General features: G+C 44.2%; 1 protein-coding gene across 3 annotated transcripts in view; it reads left to right on the plus strand.

Moving 5' to 3' along the window:
• The window catches only part of GPRIN3 (GPRIN family member 3), a 32,638-nt gene extending 19,816 nt beyond the window's left edge, over positions 1–12,822 (plus strand). For 2 of the 3 annotated variants that reach the window (XM_040555933.1, XM_040555934.1), the window contains exon 2: positions 6,653–12,822. In XM_040555933.1, coding sequence (XP_040411867.1) covers positions 6,762–9,053 — 2,292 coding nt within the window. In that variant the 5' untranslated portion in view covers positions 6,653–6,761 and the 3' untranslated portion in view covers positions 9,054–12,822. Of the gene's footprint in view, positions 1–5,787; positions 5,796–6,652 lie in introns of all 3 variants that reach the window. The other variant, XM_040555935.1, reaches the window with a different exon arrangement.
• Positions 12,823–23,678: the final 10,856 nt, after the last annotated feature.

The following is a 23,678-nucleotide window of genomic DNA, read 5'->3' on the forward strand; positions in this document are numbered from 1 at the left end:
TTTGTACTCACTGCTAAGTACTAGAGAGTACTTAAGAGAGGTCCAGTCTCTGTTAGCCTCTTCTGCAGCCATCTGGGCACAGCACTTTCTGGACCACCAGGAGTTCAGCAAAAGTTTAGAGAGTACAGGGACCATAGATTTATAGAGGGGAAAAAAAGCAATAGCTACGTGCAGAAACAAGATCTGGCAATGGTATCTGCATGCTGCGGTGAAAAAATATTTTATTTTAAATGAAGAAAGATGCAAAGCAGTCTGCCTTGCTTTGGGCTAGGTCTAGAGACCACCACTCCATCTGGTGGGACTCACTTAACCCGTGTCCTCATTTGTAGGTTGTGGGCAACAGGTTAAGCTGGGCTTTGCTCTCCTGAAGCAGAGCTCCCATGCTCCACACTGTGCAAAGTTAAAGCCAACACCTGGCCTGGAGATGCAAGATGAGAGGAGTCAACAACCAGAAAAATGTATTTCTTTAGTGTGTATAAAATCTCCCTCGGCTAAACTTCTAGTGGCTGTTGGGCTGATTGGCAGCCATCTCTTTCTGGAAAAAAAAAAAATGGCAGTGGTATTTAACCACATCCTCACCTTAATTTTTCACCTAGTTTTCCTGTGTTTATTACCATCACAAAGCAAGCACAAGCAGAGCCTGACGCTTTTCTTCAGTATTTTCTCTGTCTTTCCTTTGGATTCATATCCCATTTTTCCTCTGTTTTTTCCACTTTTCATCATAGTGTCTTGGCACCTGTGCTGCCAGACCCACTAGGTGCCGCAGGTGCTCATACCTTGTGCTCAGGAGGAAGAGTGCTCGAGGCTTTGTGAAGAGGTCAGTCTGCTCTGGGAGAGCCCTGGCAGGAGCTGTTTTTTCCCCGGGGCTGTTCATGTGGTTTTGTTGGTAGTTTTTTGTTGGTAATGTTGGGGTTTAATAAACAAATGTGCATTAATTTCCAATAGTGATTAAAGTGTGTCCTTCAGTTTAGAAAATCCTTACCCTCCTGATCGTCAGGAACTGGGTGAGCAGAAGGAGATCAGGGTATGTTTGTGTGCCAGGACTTGAGGCTGGCCAGAGCTTTCAAGTGGTTGTGGAGTTTTTCTAAAGCAAACTTCCCTGCCCCCAACAAGATCGAGACTGAAAACCTTTCAGAATAAAACCCCAGACACTTAGAATTAGGAACTCGTGAATTAGAAATGTAATTTTTAATATGGAGAAAAATAAAAATAAATAGGCAAGATAAGAGTCTGTGCAGCCAGACCAAAGGCTTCTGAGTTGCAAGAGGCCTTTCCTTATCCTCTCTGGTCCCTGGGACATCCTTTCTGTTGCCCTTGGTGCCCGGCTGGATGCTCCCTGTGGGGCATCTGAAGGGGCTTCCATGTCTAGCTCCTTCTCAGCTTTTTCCATCATTTGCTCCATGGCCCGCCAGGCTGAGCTGTCTTCCCTCCTTCTAGAGGTGTGCAACTTACCAGTCAGCCTTTTAGGGGAACAGAATAGCGAATGTGCAAATGTGATACGTGCCACTATCACATCTTGCCCAGTTTCTGTCCTCAAGGCAGATGTAATAGAGACAAACAAAGCTCTGAGCTGGCTTGGTGTGACCTTCATACAACAGCAAGCGCAGCAGACAATAAAATAGCCTTGTGCTGGGTGTGACACACTTGTGGTGGTGGTGGGAGTGCGATAATCTTTCCACAAATGAGGTCACAGAAAGAGTGATGCTCTTGCACCACCTGCAATACCAGGTGTTGTCCCCAGCTGCAGAAAGGGAAGTGGGACTTCAGTTCTTACTTTCTGACCATTTGCCTTTGCGTTTTGGACAAAAGACTGCAAAATGGGAGTTATGCACCCTCTCCTTGAAATCCCAACCCTACCTTTTATGAGAACCACATGTACACAAGGTGTCTGTGTGCATCCCCTCTTGCATCCCCATGTAAGGTCCTGTCTCCTTTCAGCATCCAAAAGCATGCTGAGAGATGGAAGTTGGTTATATCTTGTATCTTACCTCTTTGGGCCACCTCTTTTGTATTTTAATGAATATTAAAAGGCAATTTTATCTTTTACAGATAATTAGGAGGAAATAAGCCATTAAGCAAATTTTTCATGAATGGAATAGCTAAGACCCTTTGACACTAAAAGGAAAAAACCACAACGTTTTACAGAGAACAGAATAAAGAGCTAGAAAAAATGAAAAAAAAAAAAGAAAAAAGTGCAAAATTGGAAGGATGCATGTGCCTGTGTACATATAAAATTTAAAGAAATGTGCTTCGTGATCTATCTATTCAGTGGTCTAATATGAGTTAGTGTTCCATTTGTTTTTTCCTCAGATTAGGAGACAAGAAGGGAGGCTGAATTCCCACTTTAGCAGGTGTTCATCTGCAGCATTAACCTGTGCAGTTCTACGATGATTTTCATAATAATTTGAGAAACCATAGGACAAGATTAGAAATTTTAAGAATAAATATTTAGTTCTTTTGTTTATAGAGACAAGGCCAAATAAAGGGCTCAAAGAATGTAGGTCTCAATGACTGGAAAGCTGATGAGAGTCTAGATTAGGGAGTGGGCACTTGATTTGTTTGGGAGCTGGATTTTATTTGGTTTTCGTTATTCATTTCTAAACTATTTTTAAAATTGAGGGTAGTTGGAGATGCTGGTAGTCTTATGTGCGCTTTTGCAGATTTTCACAATTTTTCCAGAGGAAATGGTAGTCAGAATCTTATGCTGGAATTTCCTAGAAATTTCTTGTTTGATTGTTTGGGTTTTTTGTTTGTTTGTTTGTTTTGGGGGGTTGGTTTGTTTGTTTTCTGTTTTTGTTTTTGTTTGTTTCTGTTTTTAGTAAATTGCAGACATTCTGGTTTTGTTGACTTTCCAGTAAGCAGTGAGAGGGAAATTTGTAATATTGTTCTACTGGGGAAGGTGTTACCAAAATAAATAGGAGTTTCTTCTCGTTGTAGCTTGAGGTTAATAACATTAAGTTGCCTGGAAACTTCTTAGGGTTTTTCATTTGCTCGCTTTTGTTTTTCTCTTTAAGCACATAAAGAAAACGTGCTCAGTGACACGAGTGTGTGAAGGTCTGCTGGCCATGCAGGGACCCTGCCAGGCCATACAAGCTGAACATAGACACTGTTAAATTAAAAACTTGTTGCAAAGGTCCAGAAAAATTCTACATTGAGATAAGATTGACACAGTCAGGCAGACAAACGTGGTCTGAATGATTATGATGTAGGAGAGTTGTATTCATGTCAAAAATCTGTTCTTATTATTAAAAGAATGATTTTTGACCTTTGGGGAGATATTAATTTTGCCTCCTTATGAAAGAGAATTTGGGATGATTGCTCCAGGTCAGGCATACAACACTTGCAACGTTCACCAGCGATCTTAATTTGTTTTGACATGTGTTTTGGCTGGCCACCGAGTTTTGTATTTTTTCTTTCTTTTTCTTTTTCTTTTTCTTTTTTTTCTTCTAGGTATTTGCTTGCAGTCAGTGTTGCTTGTTGGTTTGAATCCTTACTGACTTGACAGTTGAGTAGTGTGTGTACACTGTGCCCACAGGTCTCAGCATTGTTCTTCACTCCTAGGAATAATAAAAATGCCTTTCCGATACTGTAATTAGCTGGTTTTGCAGCTTTTCTCTTGCATAAGACTTACATTCTGAGTTTTATTAATTTTTGAGAAAACATTGTCAAAAATTACCACATTTATTTAGACTACTACAGTGCCATTGGCTCCTGTCATTGGACTATCTTAATAAAGAGTCTAGCAATAAGATAGCTCCCATGACTGTGGCAACAAAGAAGTATTTAAATATATATATATATATATATATATATATATATAAATTATATATATATATATTTTCTCATAAACTAATGCATTTTCAAGCTGGTCCCATGCAGGGGAATGACCTGGCCCCCCACCCTGTGTTTAGGGGTCAAGTGCAATGTCTGGGTTATGCTCTGTTATCCCATATCTCAGAACAGGGCTGTGTGGGTTTATTGGGGCAGAATTTCCCCTCTTGGCATGACATGTTTAGGGCTAAGTAGCAGAATCACTTTTAATTAGCACTTGTGGCATCTAAATGTAGGCTTCAGAAATAAACTTTCTTGAACACACTTTCTAGTGACACCGCTGAAGAGACACTAAGCAGATGTGGGGATTCGTGTGGGAGTTCAGGTCAGAACTAATTTACTTAGTTGAAAAATGAGGAATTGTTCCATCATTGAGTGGGTTTGAGTTAAGGACAGTGCTCCGTTGTTCAGAGTGCCTTTCACAGCTGCTTCTGACTGCCAGCACGCAGACCTGTGCTGGCATCAGTGCTGCTGTAGGATTTTCATGTGATGATACAAGCAATCTGTTTCCATCGAGAGCACTGGATTTTGGGTGCTGCTCTTTTAGAGGTTTTCATATAGTGAAGAGCCAAGCAGATTTGCTCTGCCTTCTTTTTTTTTTGTTCCGAAACTTTCACCAAGCAGTATGTCACATCTTAAGATCTCGGTTTGGTTTTGTTCCATTATTAAAAAAAAATGTGACCTGCCCAATTGTATATGCAAGTTTAGTTTGCACTGATACTTGGAAAAGCAAAGAAGAGAGTACCAGAGTTTAGAAAACAGATGTCCAAAGCCATCTGCTCCTCTGCACACGGTTGTTAGACGTTCGGTCATGGTACAACAGCAGGAACTTGGAATGGCTCTCCTCTTCAGGACTCTACTAACTGGCATTAAAGTGAGCACAAAATGAAGCAAACATCTTGTAAGCAGTCACAAAGTTGTGCAGATTTGCAATCTAGTTTCCATAAACTCAGTGCGTCTCAAAAAGCTCAGCCATCGTTAGCCTTGGAGGAGACCCACTTTGGAGTGATACACGGCTGTGACCACAGATTGCAGCTCAGTTTCCTCCAGGGGCAGGATCACAGCTTATCAGGGCTGACTTAACCCAGCAGGCTCTGTGTATCTGTGGTTGGAGAGAGCCCAAAGATACAGTATAAAAAAATAATGAATTATTAATATCCGGAAGACATAAAGTTTAATGAATAAGTAATAAGTTGCAGGGTTTTCCTTTTCTTAGAAAAAAAATAGGTTGTCTGTATTCTTTTCAATTCTCCTCTTGTTGAGCACTTTTCTCCTGTCATTCTTTCTACGTACCCTGAGGTGCTGAAATTTAGGGTGAATCTTACAGAAACTGAGAAAGTTATAGCACCACCGTTATGGTTGAAAGAGAGGAGAAGGGTAGGGATCTACCCTTTTGGGAGAGGTCTAATAGTGATACTGTCAGTGGGTAGGGAGGGTCTGGGACATCACAGCTCCTGCCAGCAGCATCTCCCAAGTCATTTTGCAAAGGAGACCCCGCTGTGTGCCTGCAGAGACATGGACACAAAGGTAATTTTCCCAGCACCGTCCCTCTGCTTAACATAAAGCTAAATGTTAGGAGTGTCTCCCAAGTCTCACGCCGGTGTTTTGCTGACAGCATGAGCTGCGGAAAGCTTTTAAAAGAAGCTTTTCAGCTAGCATAGGTAGCCTGCAATAAGAGTGGAGTGGGACTTAATCGCCGGTCACCGCTGCTCTTCTGGCACTGACAGAGACCAAGCTGTTGACCTTTAACAGGACCTGAGCTGGGCAGTGCCGAGTCCTTTTGAAAACCCCAGTCAAGAAGCAGGTTTTTGAGGTCGCCTCCTGCTTGAAGTCACGGTTTCTCTACAGTTCTCGCCAGGTTTCAACCTGGATAACTCTGTTCCACCTGCTTAAAATTCCTCCCTGCTGTTTTGCTGGCTGTGGCATTCACTGCTGCTTTGGGCCCCTCCTGTTCAGTGGTGCAGGTGGTGCAGCTATGTTTTCCCCTCCAGTTTCATGTCACCTCTTCATAAACTAATTTCAAGATCATCTGTGCCTGTGTTTATTGACCAAGCAGGCTTCTTTGCAGTTATTTCAAAGAACCTAAATGTGAAAGCTGTAAGTGCGTGCATCGCTCCATAGTTTCAAGGCACAGTAGCTTCTCTTGGTGTTCATCTGTGCTATCCAGCAGGTTGTCTTTCCTCCATATTCCTTTTACCAGTGAGGTAAACTCCATGCGCGTTAGGCTGAACTGACCCGTGTCAGCATTTCCTTGCTGGTGGTGGAGGGAAGGAAGGGCTCTCCGTGAGAGGAAGGGGACACCAGTGGGCAGCAAAGTGGTGGGATCACTCGTGTCACAGGGGAGTCCCGTGGGAATCGTGTCTTATTTTCGTGTACACACAACAGGCAAGTCAGCAGCTGCTCAATCACCTTCCACAGGTGACTTGACACAGGGTTTTATCAGTTTATTTTCTGACCTCTTGCTGCTGTGTATTTTCCCCTCAAACTACCAGACACAGCCTGCTCCCCTTCCTGTTCTTCCCGCTTTCTGTTCGTATTTCTTGTTTTACACTCCTTCTTGTTATGTCATTATGTTTTCATTAATGTATCCATGGCAGGGCAGCTGTTATTGTTTTGTCCCTAGTGTCATCTTCTCCATCCAGACCTTGGAATTGGGACATTCCTGAAATCTGTGTCTTTTATGTGATTTTTAAGCAGAACTGGGTGCTTCACTTTCCCCCTTACCTGCAAGTATTTCTCTCCAAGCCATAAAATAAATATATTTTGTACTTTTTATTCTTAAAACTGAATACAGCTTACACTGTGTTTCTTTCATTGACAGATTAGCTATACAGGAGAACTGTTGCTGGAAGCCTGCCCAGTTGGACCCGCCACCCTGCGAGGGCCCTCTAAGGAGGAGCTGACAGTGAGCTGCATCCCTGAGGCAGTCCATGGGGACTGTACCACATCCCCTGGGACCTGCCGAGTTCTCCCTAGCTGCCCCTCCCGAGGAGAAGGACCACCCAGGGGACCTGCTGCCTGCTAAACACCAGCCCAAAGTTGCTGCTGAAGAGAGGGCCAGCAATGGCTTCCCCTGCTCCGTACCAGGCTCCGCAGCCGCTCGCACCTGCAGCCTGAAGCGCACCAGCACCCAGAGGCAGGAGGCGTGCTGCAAGGAGGATGTTAACCAGCAAGCTGTGCTTCTTCGCAGGCTCTCCAGCCAGGCTGTGGAGGGGTGTCTGACAGCAGTAGGGCCAGCCCCAGCGGTGGATGCGGCAGGGTGCGGGCCAGACATGATGCCAGCTCCCCAGAGCTCCCGGCAGTTTGTGCAGGGTGGCCAGGCGAAAGCAAGCCCCCTGGCGCAGGTGGAGGACTCTGCCTTGAAACCTCAGGGGACTGAGGAGCAGCCAGCTCTCCAGGTGTTGCAGTGTTCGTCTCCGGGCAGCCCGGCCAGGGATAACGAGTCGTGTCTCACCTCTCAGGCAAGCCTTCTGCAAAGAGAGAGAAAAGAGGGGGGAGCAGAAGCTGACGCTGCTGCCTGCCAGCCCGCCTCTCCGGTGAGGGACAGGGACGCTGCCACCGATGCTGGGAGAGATCCACAGGCGGCTGTGGTGGCAAAAAGCGGGTCTGCAGGTCCTGAGCAGCTGTGTCCTGCTGATCAGACTGAGATGACGCAGAGCAGCGCGGCCCCAGCCCAGCTCAGCTGTGAGGGCACACATCCCATATGTGATGCAGACACTGAGCCGGGGAGCTCGGGCCCAACCCAGCTCTCCAAATTCAGAGAAACAGGTACGATGACGGTTCAGTCGGAGAGCAGCTCTTTAACTCAGGAAGCAGCAAGCAGAACGTGGCGAGATGCCGAGGTTCAGGCCGTAGCTACTGTGGAGAATAAATCAGCTTCCACCAGCCCCAGCATCCTCGCTGCCTTCTTAAAAGGGAACCCTCCTCCAGAGGAGAAGGAAGAACTGCACATCATTTACCAAGGCAGTGGGGGGCTGAGCCAGTCCGAACTTGCTAACAGCTGCTCCTCACAGCAGAAGCCCCCATGTTCTCCTGGTACAGTGTCAAAATTGACTGTTGTTACGGCTGTGGCTGCTACAGCCCAAAGCCAGCCTGTTGGGCTGCCTGCTGTCCCACCTGACGCAGTGTCCCCAGGCTCAGCAGACAATGCAGAACCCACCGTCCCCTTCTCCCCTGCAGCCGTCACCTCTCAAGGTACACCTGTGGATAATACTGAAGGGACAGGTCCAGCCAGCAGCGGTGAGGATGCTCCTGCGCTGCCGACAGATGCTGCGGCCCTGTCAAAGTCAGTGCCTGCCCAGCAGCTTGCCATCAGCCCCAGTAATCAACCCGCAGCACGGTCTGCTGCCAGTGAAATAAATGTCATGTCTGCTACTAGAACTGAGAGCAAGGTGCAGTGTCTCGTGCATGATGTGGGAAGCAGCCAGTTACCTTCACTCTGTAACATGCAGAGTGAAACCAAGCAGAATGAGGCCCTGGGCAGCTCTGAGCAAAAACCAATGCCATGTAAGGGTGCGAACGAAGTGGAGGCGATTCCTCAATCTGGGGTAAAACCAAAGGAAGAAAACTTGATGGTGCTTGATGCCCAGGGAGGGTTAAATGCTAGCAGAGAGCCCGTCAGTGGAAAGGCTTGCTTGGAGGAGGTGGGTGAGAAGGAGCAGAGCAGAGGCCAGGGTGAGATGAGGCCGACTCCAACGGCCAGCAGGCAGGCTCTGCCGGTGGGAGCAGCAGCTGCTCCGAGCTGGAGCTCTGGACATGTCACCCCTCTCCTGGAGGCTTCGGCAGCTCCCCAGCAAGCCAAGGAGTCCAAGCGTGAGCTTCATGCTGCAGCTGTTCCTTCTTCGGTTCAGGCCTTGCCAAACCGTGGGGAAAACAAGAAGCAGCCCGCCTCTGCCATGGAGGCAAAAGTGCAGGTGAAGCAATCCAAGCACGTTAGAGATGTTGTCTGGGATGAGCAAGGCATGACGTGGGAGGTCTACGGTGCTTCCCTCGACCCTGAGTCCTTGGGAATCGCTATCCAGAACCACTTACAGAGACAAATCCGGGAACATGAGAAACTGATCCGGGCTCAGAACAGTCAGAACCGGAAATCCATTTCCTCAGACACATCCTCAAATAAGAAACTGAAAGGGAGGCAGCATAACATATTCCAGTCCATGCTGCAGAATTTTAGGCGTCCCAATTGCTGTGTCCGACCTGCTCCGTCATCTGTGTTAGACTGAAGTGGTCCGCAGGGGTGGGTGGATATCTGCAGTGGTAGTGAGAATCCTTCCCCTCAAGTCTCAAGTCCTGCTGTTCAGTTGTGTTATTGGGGTTGCAGTGCAGCAACAGTGGAAATTATTGCCCTTTGTTTTCTGAGTAGCCACTCACTCCATCATGCCTTCGTCATTGCCACAGCTGGTGTATTTCCACATGGTGCCCCCATCCCGTCCAGCGTCAGATGAGAAGCTAGGCAGTTAGCAAAAGCACAAATTTGCATTGTCACCTTGTGGCAGGGAGAACAGCATCTTCTGATAAAGCAAGAAGCAGAGGGATTATCAGGATCATTGTCAGAAATTACTGGTATCCATCAAAAGGTCTTATGCAGAGGGATAGGCTGGGGGAAGCTGGATGAGGTGAAACTAAGGTTAAACAGCTGTTTAACCGAGCTGTAAAGTGAGACAACTTTCCTTATGTTTAAGTTACCCACACTGAGGCAAGTCTGTAAAAAGGTTATGAACTGTTGATGCAGTGGCGCACAGTTTTTAGGTGAGCCTGAGTGAGACAGTTCTTCTTTTCCCCTTGAAATGGAGAATGAAGGAAAGAGTGAGGATCAGGGCTGAAGAACTCTCTTTGGGAGAAGAAGTTGAGTAAATGGGATTTTGATGGCTGGAAGGGGAGGTGAGAGAGGAGTGTGCAAGGTGTGTGCAAGCAGGCAATGCCTGCAGATGAGGCCAGCCACGAGAGGACACGCAGCCAGGTCTCCTGGAACAGTGACACACCAGCTCAGGCTCTCAGCAGCCTCCAGAAGTGCTGAATGCTGCTCCTGTAAAACACTTTTTTAAGTGGTGTGGGTCTTTTTTCTCTCTCTAGAGATGCACGGTGATGTTTTAATGTAAGAGCAGGCTGTGCTGTGCACCTAGGTCCATGAGGCTACATGTCTACTGTGTTACACTGCTCTGACTTTTTAAGCCCTTATCTGAATCTGCTCCTTTTTTTCTTCAGTATATTGGTGCTTTTCTCGCTGCCTTTCATAAACTTAATACCATTTATTTAGCCTGTGCATATCTTGTTTTACCAAACGTTCTCTATATTATAAATTGTTGTATTGTTAACTTGAAATGTTTACTTTACAGAAGTATTGAAATCTTGAGACAATCTTTACTGTATTTCTAATGTTAGAGAAGTTGTAGCATCTGCCAATAAAAGGTAGCTTAGTGACTGTTTCTCCAGAAGTGTGATATACAATAATGTCTCAAATGTACATTTGTCACATTTCTCAGCTTAACAACATTTTTCAACCTGGGAAATGTTTCTCACTAGCTTTTCATTCTGTCCACTAGTGTTTATGGTAGGCTGGGGAACTCCTGCAGTTTATAGAAAGTTTATTTTTCAATCCTGCAAAGCACCAGGGATTTGGATATTGTAATCCTGCCGAGTGCTAAGTTAAATAGGAGTTACTTTTATTCCATTAAAGATTTTTCATAAATCATGATGATAATTTATTTCTGTCTGTAGTACCACACATCCGATTTACTCTGTAGATCTTACAACACAGTGTAAACAAACATGAATATCCTTTCTTTTCTCTTTTTCTATGAAGCAGCCGTGAGGTGGTCCACTTGTATTTAGGAGGCCAGACTTTTTGAGTGTATTGACTGCCAAGCTTTCAAAGCAGCTGTTTCAGGGCAATTTTTTTCCCCAGTTAGGAGGTAAAATACTGTAAGGTTTCTTTAATGGACAATATTTCAACCTACTTCAATGAAAGTTGTTGCCCCTATGCTTGGTACTCCTAATTGACTCCTAATTTTCCTCTGGTATATATTTGGAGTTTTATGGCACCTCCTCATTCCATGTCTGTACATTATTTCAAGTTGTCTGCCGCTTGATGCTGAACAGGTGAATCTGAAATACCATATCAGATAGTGTCTTCCCATGTCTGCCTACCAGGAGGAAAGTCTCCCGTCTTTTTTTTTTTGTTAGTACTGCTGTTTTCATTACCTTCCTAGCAGTGTCTGAGATGTGAGTTTCCTGTGAAATTTTGTGTGGGATTAATCTCGGCAGCACCATTAGGTAAGGTTAGTTGACAAGTTCGGTGTCTCTTACCACGTTGTGTCTGTGTCAACCATGAAGAGGTTCCCAGAGTTTTCTGTGGTGTTTGCTGTCTCCTGTCCAGGTCCAAGGCTTCGTGCAGCTCCTTCCTACACCTTCACCTCTCTTCTGCCAGCTCCCTCTTTAGCTGCTGCCCAGCCTGTCCTCCTGTGAAACCGTGTCCCTTGACTGAGCTCGCATCCCTCCCTCCACTGCCCTCCTCATTGCAAGCTTGCTCTGAATTGTCCCTTTACAAATGTGTCTTGTCTGAATATATAAATGGATTGTCATATTCTTCCCGAGGAGAATAAATGGATATCATGCACTCAGCGATTTCCATGAACTTTATCCTTTAGCTCAAGCGCTCCTAAATGTTTCTACAATATGGGTATGAATGGCTTTATGGAGGCCAAACTGGACTTAGCAATGAGTGAGCACTGCAATTAACACTTCTTCACGAGGAACCAGAGATCTCCAGGTACCCTGCAGCTGCTCCCAGCTGCGAGTCTGCACCAGCTGGTCCACTCCCACCAACCTTTCTTCCAGGGAAATTTCACCAATACTGATGTACAGCAAAACGCTGGTGGGTAGATTACCAGCTGGATGCATCTAAATAACTGCATGGGCATAGCTGGATACACCACGGTGCTCAGCAGAGTGTTGTGGTTTTGTGTTCTGTGAAAATACTCATGCACAGACAACCTGCAACACGTCAGCAACACTGTCTTGTGGGCATAGAGCTCCTGCAGGCGTGCATTCACAGCCAAGCAATATTGTGCCAAAAACACACAAAAAATGAGTCAGTAATCACCAGCACACCTCATGTGAAATATTTTGTTTTCACTTTGCCCTGTTAGTGCAGACTGTAGGCAACCTGCTAGCTTTCCACTGGCAATTTGTGCTTTCTCGTGCATACAATGTTTAGATGATTTATGTGAATCCTCGGAGGGATGATGCATGTTTCACCAGAAGGAAAATATGTTTTGGGTAGCAATTAGCAAATGTGTGTGTGAATAGTCCTTTAGCAGCCAAGAAAGACTGTTCTTGGTGTCACATCGGTGTCAAAAATAGAAGTTACTGTATGGCAGAGGACAGGGGGAGGTGATCCACGTGCCTTCATCCTCTTCTTTTTCCCTGCCCTGTGAGTCAGCACCACAGAGTGTTGGTTCAGTGGTTAACAACCCAGGAAATCCATTTGGGATAATAAAAAGAGGGCTCAAAACAGAAGTTACTTTGTCATTCCCAAGAGTAAATCTGTTCGAGGACAAATAAAAACAATGGAGCTGTGTTGCAGCCCAGACAGCTGAAGTAACTCGGTGTGTTGGAAGCTTCAAAAAATCAAAATTCAGTTTGGTGGAAGATGAGAAATTGTGGAAACAAGCTTATTGTCAGAGAAACTCTGTCAGTGCATCTTCTGGGGAGATTGGTGTGGCCAGAACCAAAACCAGAACAGTTAATAGGAATGCAAATCTATATTTCAATGTTTCCAATATGAATTGAAGGAGAGACTTGTTGCAGGCAGTTTGCAGCATGGCCCCAGATTTCATGTGGGCTCAGAAAAAAAAAAAAAAAAAAGTGAGGAAAGATCTGGAGACAAGGAGGAAAATACCTGACTTCCCTATTTCAGAGGTAGGAAACCTCCCTTTGAAAGTATAGGAAAGAATTGCTGAGAAAAATGAGGAAGAAAGGACCAAATGAAAACTAAAACGTAGGTGATATAGGTTCTTCATGAGGATATTTCTATTCCTATGTCCATAAAGCCACTGTTTTACTAAATTTTTGCAGTTGTCCCCACTTCTTCATTCTGACCTCACACATTTTTCATGTTCTTGGTGATCCATGTTTTTTAGGAAAATGAACATTTCTGAAGCCTGTATATTTTGCTGGTGTGTATAGATATATCCAAATACAATTCAACAAAACTGATTTGAGAAACTAGCCGGTGATACCAGTAGGTGAACAGCCTCAGTTTATTACCACTACTGTCACATACGAGCTTGTAAAATGCATTGTTTGGAGAAGTACCTTCAAGGGATTCAGAAAAAGTGAATATATGTTCTAAAGATAATGCTAAGTTTTGTCTTGAAAGTCATGACTGCTTTGAAATGTTAAAGTTGGAAGCGGAAATGCAAATGAAAATTAGTGTTGAAGTTGATGGGAGATTTCTTTGTGATGCTATTGGTTTTCAGTTTGGAAATTTGGTGGAGTCTACCACATCAGCATTTTATTACTTAGCGCAGATTGTATAAGCCTAAAAGTAAAATTTATATTAGTTTATTAGGCTGATTTTCCATTGCCTTATTCCATGCCTATCTCTTTACACCTTTTAAAAATGAATGCAGAAGGTTACCGAGGAAGAGTAAACCTTTCACAGGCAGCTTATGGAGATGGTGGCTCTGAATGAGAGAACTGTTCATCAAGCTCCATGGCCTGGAGTAATACAAAGCCTCTTGTAACCTTTTTTTTTTTTTTTTCCTGTTTTAGTAGCATCTCAGACTTTGCTCTTTTTTTTTTTAGTCACTGTGTGATGCTTCTATGAGTGGTCAGTGTTTTCACAGTCATCCCAAAGGTATGCAGATAGATTCCTATCCAAATGCTGCACACTACCAAATATCTCTGGAGTTGCGGGATGCTACAGTGGCCCGTGAGCCTGAAGGTCAGTTTCTGTACATTAAAATGGCTGAAATGTTCTCTTAGGGGCCTAAATTTCATTATTTCACCTGAGTTAGTATAGATATTTAAAAGACAGAATGAAGTATAACAGCTGAACTGATCTGAACTGAAATGAACACCATTCATTTCTTTGAAGCTCTGATATTTATTAATTTATCTGCTGTGTGCTTTTCTGAGCAGCTCTTCCTTCCCAGTATTTATAACATGGATTTTGAATCAAATCCTGGCAAGGAATATTTTCTGATGTGAAACTTATCCTTCATCATTCAGGCTTTTTTAACGAAGAAACTGATGGAGTCCAAACACACAGAGAGGAAATATTTTTTCCTCTAGGAAGAAGTTTGCTGTAGGTCAGCCTGTGTGTGCGCACATGTGCCTGTACATGTTTAGAAGGGCTGTACATGTGTGCAGGTCTCATGCATTACTCACACTCTAAGATTTTTTCCCTTTCCCCTTTCTGACTGAATGCTGGAGGCTCAGCATTTTCTACAACTTTGCGGCAAGTTTAGATTATTCTTCAGTAGACACACAAGGATTTTATATTTATTTGGTCTCTAAAAAAATTCCCACTGATCTTGCTAAAATAAAAGAGTTGGCCAACCTCTGCGTCTAGACTGTAAACAGAAAGCACAGTGGCTGGATGTACAGAGATACACACTGACTCCAGAACTTTGTGGATATCCACACTTAGTATATACAAATGGGTTTCTGCACAAAGACCAATAGCAGATGGGTGATAGCAAGCATCTGAGCTCAGTAGGGACAGAATCACATGAACCAAGTCCTTCTTGATGTACTAGACCTTGAGGTTTTGTTAGGTTTCTGCTGAGACTGACAACCTCTGGAGTAGAAATAAATGACAGCAAAGTCTCCAGCAGTTGTGTGCTGCAGAATCCAAGACTCTTGAGATGCTTCTTAGCAGCTCAGCAGCTCATCTAGCTGATCCATCTGTTAGAGGGTTCTCCCCAAAACACATCCTCTAGCTCAGTTTGCAATAAGTAGTTTCAAGTACATCAAACCCAAGTTTAGACACTGACCTGAGGAGTTTCAGTAGCAGGGAAGAGAAAGATCCAAGTGTTCATGGTACATAAAATCAAGGCTCAAGCCTGAAGTTAAGGTCTCAGTAGCACACTGGAAAGTGATGGGAGTTTATACCCAGAGCTAAAGGAAAAGAGGGTGGATGACCTCTGAATTCCTGGCTGTTGCAAGCACCATAAAAATGATGGCCATAAATCAGTCAGCAGAAGAAGAAAACCAATTTTGGGGCTTCTAATGATGACTAATATTATTGTGGCTTTATTATTTTTATAGTTATACTGACTTAATGTAATGTACTGTACAAAGTAAAGCTAGTTTTAGGCTTCCAGATGTACTGTAGCATTTATTCAAGACATACCAACAGAAGTTTGCATGTGAAGAAATCTTACAATGATATAAAGCAATGTTACCCACCTGATTGACTTCCTTAGGAATTTAATGTTTTGCTGTTTTACATCTTCTGGTTTCCATGCTGAGTACAATAAAATTAACACTGTCTTAATTATTCTGGGTCTCTGTTTGTAGGGTGAAAAGGGCAGGATTTTAGGTTTGTAGTGACACTGTCTGGTAAATTGTCATCCCCCACATCTAACACTCATGCACAACACGCACCAAGCAGTGTGAGGTGAGGTGCTGGTAGTATCAGCATCGGAATAACTTTGAACCCTCTTCTGCCCCTAAAGGAAACAAGTTTTATCTCATGGTATGAATGAGCATAACAGACAATGGCAGAGTAGTATTTTGGTCTGATGCTGTTACAGGTGTAGCATTTCAACATGCCTGTCTCCTACTGGAGGACACAACTACCCTACCTAGGCTTACTCTTTACTATGGCTATGGCTTGGGGAATATGGAAAATCATTTCCTACCTTCCTACATTGCCACACTCAGAGAGGTGAGAGGAGTAAAATAGGTCCTGAGCAAATGTGGTTACACAGTGGCTCTGCTGCTGGGGAAACTCTGGCTTTCCTCCCAAAGTTGGAGCTCTCTTTCCCAAAATAATTATTAGCTATTTCCTTAAGTGTGTTTCTATACTCATTGTACCTTGTGGTTGGCTATGAGGGTTCAGGCTACTTCAGCTAAGTGCTCAGTGTTTTGGGCAATCACACAGGGTAATTTATTAATGAGCTTTGCTGGATTCCCTGTCATATGGTTCAGGTTCCTGCATGCCAGTAGCTGCCAAAGATTAGTCTTGAATCCAAACTGTCAGAAGTATGGTGTTCCCCTGCATTTGGTGGGTCCATTCAGCTGCATACTAAAATTGACAGTCTTCCTTTCCAGGCAGGAAAACCTCTGAGAGCTCTTCCTACTTCATCCATGTAGTCTCACTGCAGCAAGGAAAAATCCTAGAGATCCCCTGCCCAGCAAAAAACTGACCAGTGCTCAATTCTGCAAAAGAAAAAGAGTTAGCATCCTATCAAATCAGTCATCGCCAGTGCACCGTTTCCATCTGACACAGATTTTATACTATATAATATAGCAGTGAGATAGTGCCCGCATGTATAAAGAATAAATACGGCTTCTTGTTCGTGTATAAATTGATTTACTGAATACGTGAGATTTCCTACCAGCAGCACTACAACCCAGGATATCTGCTTAGCTTCTTTAACCTGATAAGGAAACTGAAATGCCTTCAGAGATTCAAATGCTATCAAAACCACTCTGCAGTAAGTGGCAGAATTGTGAGTGGAGACCTTAAGACTCCCTCATCAAATTCCAAATTGCTCCTTTGAGAACCATAAATTGCTATTTTCACAAACCAATGTTTTAAAATGTAGGCACTTAAATCTGCAGCTGAGTATTTAGATAAATATGGCCTAATTTGTGAGAAGTATAGAGTGTTCTTTTCTCCTGCTGAGGTCAGGTCATGGAGACCTGTGGACACTTGATGTCTCTGCAAAGAAAGCCACTGTTAATTAGACACCTATACCCAGTACTGTAGTAGGTAAGTATTAGTAGTAGCCAACTATGAATAATAATGACAGTCTGCATGTTTGGACTGACAGAAAGATGCCAGCACAAGTCAGGAAATGGTAATATATGCACTATTGTTTGTATTTCAGCAGTGCTTGTATGAGTGAGGGTCCAGCTGCTTGCATGTCAGAGCACACAGTTCAATAAAGCATCGTCCTTTGCACTTGCAATAGTCAAACTAGGTGGGCCCAGCAACTTGGGAGTGTGGTTGCCAGCCGGCAAAGGAATTTGCCTTTGTTGTTCCATCTTAGTGATGAATTAACTTTAAAAAGATAAAAATAAAACGTTTTCTAATAGCCTGCAGTGGACTGCAGCACAAGAAACGGATTTGAGTCACTCAAGCTGGGGTTCTACCTTAATTCCATAATTCTATTTATTTCTTTTCCTAATTGGAAACTTGCTCGTGGCAGTGCTTTTTCTCTAAATCCACTTATATAACATCAGAAACGTATAAGCTACTACTGGGCTATCAATTAATGAGACAAATTGCTTAGGTTTCAGTAAGTCTAAAACTAAGGGAGAAGCCTCTGTACAGGTACTAGACCCATGCACTGGGTTACTTGTCCTCCTGAAATGCCTGGGCCCCATTAAGTTACGAGTGCTTCGAGCAGAGCCTGGTGGACAGGCTTCTCTGATATTCCCCGGCTCTGCACCTTCAGCAGAGAACGAATAGGAAATAAACGGGGCTGCCATTTGCTCAAGTTGCTTCTGAATGTCTCCCCTACCCTACCCAATGTGACCATCATATCTTTATTTATACCAGCTATCCAAAGAGAAACGCTGGCTAAGAAAGCTGAGATCTATACCATAATTTTAAGCAAGACTGTGTAATCAGAGGAGTCCTACAAAGTGACTAAAGTGAATGTAAATGCAGTACAGCTCCAGTTTTGGTTAACGTGAAGTAGTCTTTTTTATGGGTTTATCTCCTTGCCTTTATTGATGTTGCTCCACATGCTTACATACTTCTCTACTGGGAAAGTTTTCCTGGTATTCACCCTAGCTTCCCTGTCATACAGCTTATGATATAGCAGTCTACACCTCCTTCATCCGCCCATCTTAAGCAGTGCTTTCTCTCTGCTCTCAACCTCACGGACCACCTTGAATCAGTCAGTGCTGAAGGACAGTTTGGAGGGGTGAGGTAGTTCACAGCTGCACGGCTCTCTCTCATGCCAGCTCTCCCTCATCTGTTTTTCACTTCTTGGATGTTGATGTGAGTGATACCAGCAACTGTGATGGATTTTCTTAATGTGGTTTCTTGTGCTTTGGGTCGTGTCCTGAGGTCACCAAACTGAGTGCAAGCAATGCAGCCAGGATGTGGCTTCTGCTCCTCAGAAAGGCAGTGGGTGAGCAGCCTTTTCCCTGTCTGCCACTCACTTCTCACATCTCCCTCTTCCCTTGTAAAGCCAAAGCCAGCTTCTCTGGCCTGTTCCCCCATGGCAGCACAGATGGAGCACAAAGCATTCACATTTTCTCCACTGGATGTTTCCCTAAGAAGGAAGACTTCACACCAGCACAGAGCTGCAGTAACTGTCTCATAGTGGCCACTGCTTCGCTTACAGAGAGAAAATCTGTCCAGTTTCTTCCGTGCAGTTTTTTCTCACCTGGTTGGAATAGCTATTGCAAACTAATTGATGACAGTGTGGACAACGGCCTACAAAACTGAGAACAGTCCCTAAATGGTCCTAATCTCTTTTGATACAAAAGCTGGAGCTTCCATAGAACCTACTCCCTGACAAAAAAAAAAAAAAGTCACAGCTTTTTTTAAACTAGCTACAGATGCGGAGGCCGAAGCTGATCCCTTCTGTCTCTAGTGCAGGTTGAAGAAGAATAATAAACTAAAAACAATATTTGTGCAACCTGGTCTAGTAGAAGGTGTCCCTGCCCATGGAGGTTGGAACTAGAGGGCCTTTAAGGTCGCTTCCAACCCAGGCTGTTCAATGATTCAATGATTTAAGCCTCTATGAACTGGGACCCACTTCTCTGTATTATTCACCCAAGCACATACAGAGGTACATTGCTATTACCTGGTGGTCTGCGCTGACTGCATACTTCTCTACTATTGCAAAGCATCCAATATCAGCTCCAGAAAAAAAAGCTTCATACTTCTTTAATTTGTTCTGCAAGCTTTGCTTGAATAAATTATTTGGAACTTTCAATGTTGTGGCTTTTTTCCTTAGAAGGGCCTATACTTAATAAAAAAAAATCCGATCACTTTTCCAGATACTAGGAAGAAAAAGATGTTTGGTTCTAGTGTTCCTGTCCGAGAGTGTGTCATGTTCAGCAGGAAATCAGGAGATTTCCTGATTCCTGAATCAGAGCAGAGATTTGTTTGGAGAGAAAGGTCTCTCCAAACAAGAGAAAGAGGAAGCTCTGTATTAAAGAAAAAGATCTGTAGGAGAAGGGGTGGGCTGATCTTAGATGCTTCTTTTCCTGGGGTGTTCCACATCTTTCTGGGTGAATGAATTTCTCTTGCAGAGTCATTTCACCACTGTTAAAACAGTTCAGTTTGATTTTCAAAAATCAAGTGACGTGCTTTCCAAAGGGCTGTAGTATGCGGGTGAAAATCATGGAATCATAGAATATCCTGAGTTGGAAGGGACCCACAAGGATCATCAAGTCCAACTCCTGGCTCTACACAGAACCACTCAAAAATCAGACCGTATGTCTGAGAGCATTGTCCCAAACACTCCTTGAACTCCAGCAGCTCAGTGCTGTGACCACTGCCCTGGGGAGCCTGTCCCAGTGCCCGACCACCCTCTGGGTGCAGAACCTTTCCATAGCACCCAGCCTGACCCTCCCCTGTCCCAGCTCCATGCCGTTCCCTTGGGTCCTGTCGCTGTCCCCAGAGAGCAGAGCTCAGCGCCTGCCCCTCCGCTCCCCTCATGAGGGAGCTGCAGGCCGCCATGAGGCCTCCCCTCGGCCTGCTCTGCTCTGTGCTGAACAAACCAAGGGGCCTCAGCCACTCCTTGCCCTCTAGACCCTTCAACATCTTTGTAGCCCTCCTTTGGACACTCTCTAACAGTTATACATCCTTCTTACGTTGTGATGTTCAAAATTGCACACAGTACTTGAGGTGAGGCCTCACCAGTGCAATAGCTCATTAACAGAAATGCGAGGGAGAAAGGACAACAGCTTACATCTTCACCTGGGCTAAAAGGGATTTTCTGCTATGTAATTCATGTTAACACAACAAATATAGTGAGCTGATCCTCCAGCAAATGGACAAAGTTGCTGGTTGCTTGTGTTCCTGCAGCATCTAGTAGCTGGATTTAAGGAGTTACTCTGATAGAAAACCATTGCTGGTTAGAGTCAGGGCAGACATTTATGTACTGTTATATGTAAATGGAAGCAGGTGTGGTTTTGATTTTTTTTTTCTTGCATCTGGAGAAAGGGAGGTGAAATCAAGCTAAAGGATAGGAAGGAGTTTACAGTGACAGCTGAGTAGTGATTACATTGCGAAAAGCAAGAGCGTAGAGAAGGTTGATATAGATGCAATGAGCTGTAGCAGAGACCTAGGTATAAAAGTGGGCAAGGGTCCCTCTCAGAAGAGACGTCAAAGCGTCCAGTGATGGCTTGATAAGATTGCTCACCCTGTAGGACAGTTCAGAGGATCAGGGGAGCTGCAAGCAATGAGAGACATGGAAACCTTGCCTGTGTGGTAACCGTATTTAAGGTTAGTTCAAAGGGTTGTGAAACCTGAACCTGGTGGGTAGGGAACCTGTGGGGCCTGGGTTGAAAGGAAGGACCCAGAGGTAAGGCACCACACTTCCTGGAGTGCCTTGTGTATTTATTGCATAGAAAGGAAAAGGTGCAGCTTCTGTGGGAGACCTTGATTCTTTAAGAAAGTGAAGAGATTTGGGATGCTGCACTGGATTTGTGGTTCTTGGTTTGCAAGAACAGGCAGTGTTAGAGCCATATAAAAGAAGAACATAAAGGAGCTAAGCCTGCGGCATGTTTCTGTCCTCCCACCATCCAGGGAAGCCCAGGGAGTGCAAAATGGCACTACTGTCTGGACTTAACAGAGGGGCGCACAAAACCCTGTAAGGCCAGGATTTCCCCTAGAGGTCTTATTGCTGCCCTCTCTTTTCATGCTAAGAGACACATAGCTGCAGAAGAAATACGAAGTTCCTGGTGGATACTTCATTGTAAGTCTGCATTGATTTTAGTGGGAAAAATTATGTCAGCTGGGTTTTGATAGATAGAAACGGCAGATGTACTTTGACTGGGTAACCTCCCAGAGCATTAGAGAAATGCCAATCAAAAATGTTTACTTATGTAAATGGAAATTGTCAACAGACTCTTTTTATGCATTAGGATTCCAGTACAGGAATGAAAAATGTGCTCTGGCAATTTGGATGTTCTTGGCATGTTATGTGAGATTGCCACTTGTCTTAAATGAGATGCCTTTTAAATGGAGCTCTGCCTCATAGCTCGCATCCTTGCTTTGCACGTGTTGTTTACCGGGAACAAAACGTTGCCTGCTGGAATACTCAGCACACATCTATTTAAGTGTCTTGCTAACACACGTGCACGTAAACAAAATAAAAGCTCTTGTAAGCAGCACCAGCCATGGTGTTGTAGGGATAGTTAACTCTTTCTCACTCACTGGCCCTGTGCCTGTGGCATACAGGGCCTGAAGTAGTGTGTCTTGCCTTGCAGAGTGTCTATTTCTGTTTGGGGAAAAAAAAAAAAAAAAAAAAGGCTCTCTAAGCTGCATAGATTGCTTTGAAATTGTGTCTTCAGTGTAACTGGTGCAGCTGTATGCTTTAAATCTGCAGGCAGCAGGTTTTCATTTCTTGCAATGCAAATTAATATCTGATTGAAGAATCAATTTTAAAGCCCCAAAAGACTATTGCCAATAACTGTGCACTGAATTTGGTCCTCCCCTGACGTTAGCATACGTCATATGGCATAGCATAGAAAATCTGGTGAGATTGAGTCATTTTTTTCTTCTTTATTTAAGCAAAAGGGAAAAACTCTTTCTCTTGGAAGCAAAGCAAATATTTTCTTCCTTCCTAACTTCTAATGAGTTATCATAGAATCATTCAGGTTGGAAAAGACCTCTAAGATCATCTAGTTCAACCTTTAATCTAGTACTAAAGTCCACCACTAAACCATGCTAGTAACCTCTAAATCTACATGTTCTTTGAAGACCTGCAGGGACAGCGATTCAAAATCTAATTCTTCTCATTTTTCTATGAAGTACTGATAGAATCATAGAATGGTTTGGGTTGGAAGAGATCTCAAAGGTCATGTAATGCCAACACCCCCCACCCCCCCACCCCCTGGCCCCCCCCCCCCACCATGGGCAGGGACACAACTGAGAGGGGAACAGCTGATCTTGGCAGGACTCTTGCACTGTAAAGCTATAGGTCTCCTGCAAAGAGTGCCCCTCCTTATGTCTACACAGCTATGCAACACGATTACCAAGTTTACATCCTCCTTAATAAATCGTTTCAGCAAACTACTGATTAAACTGTACTTACAGACCAGGAGAATCAGAAGTGCTACACAACTGTACAACTTGCGTGCTGCTAGTGTCAAAACATCACAACCTGGTAAATGTGCATTTTTAGCAAAGGAAATGCCTTCATATTTGAGTGCCCGCTGCCATGGTTCATGCCTGGCATACTTAATGGCTGAGCTCCCCCTTCTTCCAAGATGACTTTTCTGAAGAATTTTGCAAATGTATCACTCTGTCTTAAGAAAACCACTGAAACCCAAGGGAGCATCAGCCAAGCGTGAATTCCTAGCTTGTGGTGAAATAATGATTGTATACGGCCTCTTGCTCACAAGATCAATAACTTTGCAGTAAATTGGATAAACATGTTGGTCCAGGGTCTGATTCTCAGGTGTCTCTGGTGACACTCCCCAGCCCCAGAAGAGCTCTCTTTGCCTAGTGGACTAGAAAGGGAGTGGTTAGTCACGGGACCATAGTTTTTTCCTAAGACTACCACTTTGTATAAATTGACAGCAAAATGGCTAACCTGGCAATTGTGAAGATAATTTCAATTCTTACATACTTAAGCACACTTTTTATTACAGGCTATCCCAAAGCCATCAGGCAATAGAGAATTTGGGGCACTGCTGTGTGGGTAGATTTCAGCTGGTGATCTAAGCAAATGGGGCTCTGTACCCTAGCACAGGACTTCTAAGTTCTTGCCTTAGTGTCTGTGAAAGGCTCCATAAGAGAAAGCCTTCCACGTCATTTAGCAAATGCCTGAACCCTCTGTTACCTCAGGTCCAAGAGAACATTTTTCTCTATGCTGCTCTGGTACCAGATGACCCAGAATATGCTGAAGTCACACAGTGGATGCATCGCAAAGTATTTTCCCTCTCCTCTACTGAGCCCAAGCATTTTAACCCTGTTGCCTTCACCACGTGAAGTGCTCAGATACGGTTCTGGTGTTTTTTAAAGCCACTCAGCTGTTCACCAGCTCATGGTCTGGCCAGGATATGATGCATGGAAGTCATAGTGAGGCAAAGCTGGCCGGCAAGAATCAAACAGCATCAGTGCTGGTGTTTAGGAGCATGGTCCAACTGAGTCATCTGGGAGTGTTTCAGTCAAGACCAGCAAGTTCCAGCCCTGTCAACTGGATGCAGAAATTAGCTAGCATGTTTCTCTGGCATACATTAGGCAAACAATCTTGGTGGGTGACTGATAGGTTCCCTTCTGGTGATGAAGCCTGCAGAAGAATGGCAGGGGGGAAAGAAGGGGAAAACCCTTCTTGGGGTTTTCCGTGTCTGAAAGATGTAGCCTTGCTACAGTTCCTTCCAGAGGCTGAGCTCACTCGCTCACAGAGCTAAGCCGAAAACAAAGTGCTCCAGACTGGGTCCCCAGTAAGTGGAGGCAGAGAGCCCTCACATCCTTT

The sequence above is a fragment of the Cygnus olor genome, chromosome 4 (genome assembly GCF_009769625.2).
Source record: "Cygnus olor isolate bCygOlo1 chromosome 4, bCygOlo1.pri.v2, whole genome shotgun sequence".
Lineage (NCBI taxonomy): Eukaryota > Metazoa > Chordata > Aves > Anseriformes > Anatidae > Cygnus > Cygnus olor.